The sequence below is a fragment of the Cornus florida genome, unplaced genomic scaffold (assembly GCF_030987335.1).
Source record: "Cornus florida cultivar Cherokee Brave unplaced genomic scaffold, ASM3098733v1 CherokeeBrave_3.0.0_Hap2_Chr01, whole genome shotgun sequence".
Lineage (NCBI taxonomy): Eukaryota > Viridiplantae > Streptophyta > Magnoliopsida > Cornales > Cornaceae > Cornus > Cornus florida.
The window spans coordinates 51,340,830-51,350,283 of record NW_026775571.1 but is presented as its reverse complement, the minus strand read 5'-3'; the positions used below and the strand labels follow the sequence as shown (position 1 = coordinate 51,350,283).

The 9,454-nt window shown below is 33.6% G+C and overlaps 1 protein-coding gene across 1 annotated transcript; it reads left to right on the top strand.

Annotated features, from left to right (window-relative positions):
- The first annotated feature begins 6,719 nt into the window (after positions 1–6,719).
- On the top strand, positions 6,720–8,410 carry LOC132272099 (peroxisomal membrane protein PMP22). Its single transcript, XM_059773511.1, is given in 6 exon segments — positions 6,720–7,164; positions 7,276–7,374; positions 7,481–7,505; positions 7,508–7,581; positions 7,736–7,811; positions 8,292–8,410. Coding segments are annotated over 6 exon segments (465 nt in total). The 5' UTR covers positions 6,720–7,092.
- Positions 8,411–9,454: the final 1,044 nt, after the last annotated feature.

The window sequence follows — 9,454 nt, the reverse complement described above, 5'->3', positions numbered from 1 at the left end:
TTAAACTTAGCACCCATGGGGACACATCGCATCTCAGTGGAGGCATATGTGTGTGAGTACCAACTAAGGGAAAAAAAAAAAGTGTAGTTTTTCTTTATTCTTTTGTTTTAAAAAAACCTTTAGCATTCGTAAGTACTCCAATGATTCAATAAACATTCCAGGTGAGTATGATCGATCTTAGCTTTCTTAGGATCGATCTCATACACAGTTACAATCGATCATTCTTTCTTAGGATCAATCGTAACCTGTCCAATGATATTAATAGCACCTTACATTGTTACGATCAATCGTCCATCCTTAGGATCGATCGTAAACGGCATAATTTGATTTCTTACATGACTCATGCCTTTTGTTCTCTATACTTATTTTTGCGTGTGATGATTATTTGATTATAGAGGGACTTGTTACTCTTATATGGTATTGCCGGGTGATTACTTTGAAAAGTTTCGAATTCAAGTTTGGGGGTATGCCACCTTGCTTACTATTTTTCCATTACTTGTTCAGTTTGCTTTCTATATTCCTCTTCGGTGCCATGGTAATACTATTTTATCCCACTCTCTTCTTTTTGTTCTCATGGCACATTAAGGACACTGTGTTTTTCAAGTTTGGGGGTAAGGTAAGATAGTTACATGCGTATATGAGATTGAGTTGAAATTCAAATTGAGCATGTTTAGCAATGATTTTTGATTTTGTGGAAAACGTTGATATCCCATATTAATTTTTCAATTGATTACTACACCTTATATGTGGATTAGTTGTTATTCTAGAATAAATTGAAAATTTTTTTACATCGTGTTTTGCATCTAGTGGTTCACATCATTGATCTTGTTGACTTTCTTATAATTTTTTACTTCTAGTGGATTTCACTATGTACATGAGCACAGTTGCATCCATTCTATGGGGTATAAACTTGACATCTCTTTATATTGTGTAATTGACTGATACGAGTTGGTGAACTTTGAATTTTTTATAACCTTGACATAACAATTATTAAGTATGCAATATAGGTCGCCCTTTCCACCGAGTAACTAGAACTCTTGCCTCAGTAAGTATTAAGGGCTCACGTTAAAAAGTGGGGGGTCTAGGATGATCAGAAGAAGTCCAAGAGTTTGTTTGGATGTGTTGCCTGGACAAATTAAGTTATTAAGTCCTTTAAGGTGTCTTTTACACCTAATGCCCTAAAGCCATCTAATTTGGGAGTCTTTGACTGAAAACTTGTTACATGGGTCTTCTAGAAAGCTTAATGGATCTAAATAGTGCACAATACTCTTGCAATAACAAAAAATGAAATGAAATAAAATAAAAATTATGCAAACAATTGTTATACATTCCTTGTGCCTTGGAAATTGAAATTTGAAAAAGATTGCTAACAAGTTGATAGATGTTATGTAATGTATGTGAGAATGGAAAGTAAGTCACATAGATGGATAATGGTTCACTTTTAAAGGATGTAAGAAGTTTATTATTATTTGATTTGTTAATTTGTTAATTTAAGCCTTATGTGGGGACCATTGATGTTGAGTATGATGTCGGGCAATTTTAAGTTGTTATCGGACAAGCATTTTTCTATATACTTGTTGTATTTGTCTTCATAATGATATTTGGGATATTCTTTGTTGGTGCATTCTAATCAAGACAACAAATGCCTATAGATTTCCTAAGATGAGAAAACTTAGGAGCATCTAATGGCTTAGTGAGAATGTTAGCTAAATTCTGATCAATATGCACTTTTTTCAAAGACACGACATTTTGTTCAACAAGCTCCCTAAGAAAATGATATTGAATATCAATGTGCTTAGTCCTAGAATGCAAAACTGGATTCTTTGAAATATTAATTGTAATAGTATTATAAAAAAAAAAAGATAGCAATAATACCTTGATCAACTCCGTAATCCAGAAACATCCATTTCATCCAAAGCAATTGTGTGCAACAATTTCCAGCAACAATGTATTCAGCCTCCCAAGATGATAAAGATATACAATTTTAGTTCTTGTTATACCATGAGAGAAGATTAGTACTAACATAGAAACAACCACCTGAAGTACTCTTCCTATCATCCTTGTTACCAGCCCAATCAACATAAGTATAGCTTGCAATCTCAGAATTAGATTCAGAAGAATAACGCAATCCATAATTTAATGTACTATTGATATAATGAATAATGCACTTGACTGCAAGAACATGTTGTTCTCTAGGATTAGCTTGATACCTAACACAAACACCTACACTAAATGAAATATTTGGCCTACTAGCTGCCAAATACAACAAGCTATCAATCATACTCCTATACAAAAAAGGATCAACCTTTTTAGGATCAAAGTCTATCCAATTTGGATGAAGTACTGAGTTTGCACATGTTTTGAATCTTGCAAACCAAATTTCTTAACTAACTCCTTTGTATATTTTGATTGAGATACGAAAATCTCATCATCAAGTTGTTTCACTTGGAGACCTAGAATGAAAGTTAGTTCACCAACCATGCTTATCTCAAAAGTATTACTCATATTTTTAACAAAATCATGAACAAGGTTATCACAAGTAGCACCAAAAACAATATCATCTACATAAATTTGTACAACAAGAAAATATTTTCCTTTCCCGAAAATAAACAATGTTTTATCCGCTACCCCTCTTCGAAAGCCCTTCTGCGTTAAATAAGAAGTTAACTTCTCATACTATGCTCTAGGTACTTACTTTAAACCATAAAAAGACTTTTAAAGATGAAAAACATAATCAATAAAACCTTTTGGTTGTGCTACGTAAACTTCTTCCTGCAAAATACCATTAAGAAAAACATTTTTTACATTCATTTGAAACAATTTGAATTTAAAGTGACATGCAAGAGCAAAAAAAAGATGAATAGACTCAAGTCTAGCAATAGGTGCAAAGGTTTCATCAAAATTAATATCCTCAACTTGAGTATATCCTTGTGCAATTTATCTAACTTTATTTCGCATCACAAGGTCATGTTTATCAAGTTTATTTTTAAAGATCTATTTGGTCCCTATGATGTTAACATACTAGGTTGAGGCACCAATTCTCAAACATCATTTTTCACAAATTGAAGCATATCTTCTTGCATAGCCATATGTCAATCAGAACTTTGAAGAGCTTCATCAACATTCTTTGGTTCAAACTGAGCCATATGACATGAGTGTCCTAAATTATCTACAATGCATGAGTTTCCAAACTGATCACTACGGACTGTACTTCTGATACCCGATCTATCCCATGGGCCTATCACATTATCAACTGTATGACTTGATCGAACCCTAGAACTACCAGATGTGGGAATGTCTAAAAAAGGTGCAGGAATTCCTATAGGTTCATCAGTGGTGACTCTTAATTCCTTGTCAACAGCTTCTTCAACCTCTTCACCTAAATTCTCAACTCTTTCTTTCTCATGATTTGTAGGTTCTTTTTTGTTTCCTACGATTTTAAAATTAGTATCCTCCTCATCGAGTTGAGTAAAGATTACCTTAGGACTTGCTTCATCAAACATAACATTAATTGACTCCATAACAACATTGGTTCTAAGATTAAAAACCTTATAAGCCCGACTTGTTTGTGAATACCCCAAAAAGACACATTCATCACTCTTAGAGTCAAATTTGCCCAAGTGTTCCCTATCTCTAAGGATATAACATTTACTTACAATGACTCTAAAGTATTTAACAGTGGGCTTTCTATCATACCACAATTCATATGAAGTCTTTTTAGTTCCACACCTAAAATATACTCTATTTAGGATATGACAAGTAATACGTTTTGACTCAGCCCAAAAATGACTAACAATTTTATTCTCATGAAGCATAGTGCGGGACATACCTGCTATTGTCCTATTTTTCCTTTTCACTACACCATTCTTTTGTGGTGTTTTTGGTGCTGAAAATTCGTGCTTAATGCCAAACTTATCACAATATTTAATAAACTTCTTAGGTTCGAATTCACCTCTATTATCGCTCCTAATTTGAATTATTCGATACCCTTTCTCATTTTGAATTAGTTGACAAATAGATCTGAAATTCATAAAAGCATCAGATTTTTCTCGCAAAAAGGCAATCAATGTAAATCGAGAATAATCATCAACCATGACAAGCAAATATCTTTTTCTTCCAATGCTATCAAGTGTTATGCGACTCATCAAATCCATATGTATCAATTCTAAAGGTCGAGTAATGACTCTATGGCTAAGTCTCTTATGCGATACTTTAGTTTATTTTCCTTATTGACATGGATCATATATTTTATTCTTAGGCAGTTTCAACTTAGGCAAACCTCAAATAAGATCATTGTTAGACAAATTCACCATATCATTAAAATTCACATGACTAAGTTCTTTATGCCATAAAATTGCCTCATCGGTAACTACAGAAAAACAAGTAAGTGAAGGATCTGAATAAACAACATTGCAATTATCAGAAATTCTAGATCCTTTAAAAACACATTCACCTTTTTTATTAGTTACAAAACACCCTTGTTGAGTAAAATTGACTTGAAACTTCTCATCACATATTTGACTAATACTCAGCAAATTAGAAGCTAAATCTTTAAAATATAGAACATTTTTTAACTCCCCAATGCCTGAAAATTTGATTTTACCTTTACCACTTATATTAGAAGTATTACCATCACCAAAAGTAACGGTTCCAACTGAACATTCCTTAAAAGTGATAAACAATGTTCTATCCCCTGTCATATGCCTAGAGCAACCACTATCAAAGTACCAACCACATGGACCTAGTGCTCTAAGTGCAGTGTGCATGGTAAGGCATTTAAACTATCTTTCTTTACCCAAACAATTTTAGATTCATTATGCAAAGATAAATATAGAAAAGTAAAGCAAGTAAAGTTAAAGAGATGACACAAGGATTTTAGCGAGGAAACCAATTGAAAAACCTCGAGGATTTTTGCGTTGTCCCGAGCGTAAATGATCCACTATGTATGAAGCAAAGTACATTGAACTTTGACTCAAGCTCACACCCCCCTCTACCATGACCCTCTGAACACCTCTGGCTTTGAGACTTCTGGTCCAACAGCTCTCGACTTCAGACTTATGCGTCGAACCTTATAATAGGATTGCCATTAGATCAGCAACACTTCGTAAGTTCCTTAATCCCTTCGAAGTGTGATCAAAAATTCTTCTTATATGAATCTAAATTTGTTGTAGAAGAAATAGACTTACTTTTCGAATTTTCTAAATCTTTAATTATGCTCCAATTTCGATGCGATAGAGAACAACACTTCTAAATCACTCGTGTATATATGTGTGTGTTCTCAATACAAAAACAGAAAAAATCAGATTTGATTGTCTGAAAAATATCTCTCAAAAAGCCTTTTTCAAAATAATGAATTTGTGTTCCAAAAAGCTGTACCTCAATGTTGAATAAAAGAGAGATTATTTAAAAATTTGGAAGACCTAAAGATACTTGGAAACCAAGTCAATTTCCTGCATAGGTTTTTGGAAGAAAGTCTACCCACAATAAGAATCAAAACAGACCAGGAAACTAAGTTATCAAAACATATCTGAAGACCTTGAACTGGTTCAAGTTGGACAGTAGGTTTTTCGAAGAAAAATGACATTAACACTTGAACCGGTTCAGGGTGCTGGAACCGATTCAAGTTAACCAGTAATGAATTTTGAAAAACACCTTTGACACTTGAACGAGTTCAGGGTGGTTGAACCGATTCAAGTTGGTCAGACTTGAAAACCACTAAAACTTGTGTTTCGCCTTCCCAAACCTCCGAAGTGTCTTCACACACTCAAATACCTTTCTAAAGCATTGATCTCATCATCCCGAAGTGTATCGAAGTATGAACACTTGAACTTCTTCAAATCCGCTTCGGATCTTGAATCTTGAAATTCTGAACTGAAATCTTACAACTCGATCGGACTTGTTTTAACAACAAAATTAGCCAATTACAAAATATATATCTCACAATATATGAGTATATAGATTATTTACTATGATTTAAAGAGAGAGAAAAAAATAAATAAATAAATACTATTAATGGGTTGTTAACAAATCTCTTTTTATTTATTTTTTCTAATATGATATGCTCTTAAAAATATTTATTAAAAATGCACCCAAAAAAACTCTTTGTAATTATTTTATTTATTTGTTAAATGTTACATTATATTCCTATTTGGCCCCATTGAAAATTTGTGGCTCGCCCTGCTGACATCAGCAGTTTTCATTGTTAACCCGAAAGCTCAATTTGTTGGGTAGTTCTGCATACCTATCCATTTATACACACTTCAACCCCATCTAAATTCGATGTAGGACAAATTTCACTTGTAACATTCTCCACTGCCGGAACTCGGGCAATGACTTCGTTACAGTCAGGCCACCCTACCTACCCGGGAGCCAGATCCAAACGCCCTTCCGGCAGAGCGCTTGGTGTAACACCGATTAAGGAGTGAATCTAGTTATGATATTAACTGTAACAAGTGAACGTTTATCCATTTACCTAAAAATTCAAACTATTAAATAATATTATATATATATATATATATATATATATATATATATATATATATATCCATTTATACACACTTCCATCCATCTAAATTGGACAGAGGAGTCCCACTTGTAACAGATACGTACTTACAGATTCCTTCCAACTATTTACACACACTGGCTGAGATGCGTCCCCCACAGCCATATGTCAATTCTATTTTATACGTATTTTTTTCGGCCACCTTAGCATGCTCAATTAATGGAGGTCTACTTTGTCACCTTCAACTTTCCTTCCTAAAACTTCTCTCTCACTTTAAACATTCAGCTTGTTATTGAAGTATATGATTGGGTGCCATTTTCTACGTTCTTTATCGTCTCCGACCATGTGATGTGGGTAGGTATCATAGAAACACCCTTTTTTTTTTTTTTTTTTAATCTTTGTTAAAAGACTTTTGCAGATGACTAGAAAGACAAGTCAATCGCAAATGCAATGGGTTTTGGTCTTTCTTTGCAATTCTTTATTCTCATTTATGTTTCGTGGAAGCCCTCTCTTCTTTTCCCTCTCTCTCCTGAGGCAACATAGTCAGTAGTTTTTTTAGTTAGAGAGATAGAGATTAAACTGAGATTACCATGTCTGAGATCGTCAAAGAAGGTTGGAGAAAGTATCTGTTACAACTGCAACTCCACCCTCTCAGAACAAAGGTCTCTCTTTTATTAATATAAATACATATATATATATTTATATGTGTGTTCTTTCTCTTTCTCGATTGTTTATGGTTCTAATTATTGGGTTTTTTCCCCCCCAAATATTAGGCAATTACATCTGGAGTTTTGGTTGGATGTAGTGATGTAATTGCTCAGAATATTTCAGGAATCAGAAAACTTCAACTGAGAAGATTGCTTCTTTTAATGGTATTATTTTAATCTGCTGATAATCTATAATTATTTCATGATGATTCTTGATTTTGGGTGGTTTTGTGGATTTGGTTAGATGATTAGTGTTTGAATTGCTTTGCAGCTATATGGCTTTGCATATGCGGGACCTTCGGCCATTTCCTTCACAAATTGATGGATATCATTTTTAAAGGAAAGAAGGGGAACAAAACTGTTGCAAAGAAGGTAAACCCCTCTTTAGGATTTGAATGCTGCATTATTTGTATATTTAATAGATTCAAATTGATTTTTTTGTGTTAATGATTGCTAGACAGCTATTTATATTATTATATTTCATCTAGGATTAATTAGTTGCATAATTTGCTTTTTGATTTTTTAGGTTTTGTTGGAACAATTAAGTTCTTCTCCTTGGAACAATTTGTTTTTCATGATATACTTTGGGTTGGTAGTTGAAGGTATGTATACTGATTGGACTTCAGTTCACAAAATAATGTATCTATTGATTTTGAATCTATTTCTAGTTGTATCATCATTTACTGTTTGAAGATTGAACTTTCAATGGCAAGAGACATAGATTTGCCACTTCCTGAATTTATGGTCTCTCAGCCTTTCTAAATAGAACATTTGTCTTGTTGCTACTTCTGTTGACACCCTTTCTTTGTTCATTTTTTGCTCTTTTTATCTTTTAGAGATATGCAAGGTTAAATTTTTACCCTCAACTTGAAAATGAAGAAAAATGTATCTATTAACAAATCTAACCTGCTTAGGAAATTCGATTTCCAAATTTTTTTTCTCATCCTTTTTTATTTTTACTTTTCCTTTTTTTCTGACAGTTGCACATATAACAGACTCCTTTTGATTTGGACAAAATTCAATACTTGAAAAAGAAGTCAATTCTTTACTTCTATGCGTGCATTTTTTGGTCAACGACACAGCAATCATTCCGCAAGAGTTTTTGGGTGAGTGCACTCTACTCGATGATGGAAGCACGTTTTTGGCTACCGTTCTTGCAGGGATGTTGAATCAAGTGCTTCATGCAGCTTCCTCCTTGTAAGCACTTGAAACCTCTCACCAGCTCTGGCCAGGCTGCTTAGTCAACACACCAATAAAGCGTACAGTGTCCATTAGTGGTGCTGACATAGGGAACTCTCCAAATTTGAACAACGCGGCAATCTTACCGCCAATTTGTTCTTCATTTTGGCATGCTAATTTCATTGGAGGAAACCTCCCATACTCTCAGAATATCACGCCCACGATAATTCTAACCCATTGAACTCTTCCACGAGCAATAATCCAACCCGACAGTCCGACTCCGCTGAGTATCAGCAATCTGGTAAGTCTCCAAATTCAATTTCCCATCCTAATTCTTCAAGTCATATGGTTTCAAATAGTACATCCTGACCGATATCAAAGCCTCAAGAGAACAAAATGTTAGACTTGGGAATGAGGGTCCATTCATGGTCATGTAAACTATAATAATTCGTGTTAAACCATTAATCACAAATTTACATGAATCACATATCTTAGAACTTCATGATTTTCACATATCTATAATGCATAAATAAATACTAGTTAGATATAAATACTTCGATTCGTCCAGATCCTTTGGCCACGAACTAATCTGCAACTCTGATCAACAGGCAAAAGTGGAAACTGGTTTCTCTCTCTTGGCCTTTTGCACACATAAAACTTTTACGTGTTGTATCATTAATTGTACATAATTGATGGAGTATATGCACTTTTATAAAGGCAGAGAGAGGATCAGTTTTCCTTATAGTACCACAATTCTACTTTCCATCAAAGTAAGGAATAAGAAAGGAAAACACTTCTCCAATAAGTAATTACCAAAAAGGTAATTATAAGTTGACCAAAAATAAATAATATTAATTGATATCTATTTACTTACCCACCAAGTAATATATCACATGTCCAAATCATGTGGGCCACAATTAAATAAATAATCTTACATTCTCCCACTTGGCACATATGATAATTTCTGTAGTGGTTTAGTAAAATAGTCATTAATGTGCACCATAAATCAGATTAACTCATTAAATTGGTCATCATAAATACAATGGTAAATAAATTACCAATGCGA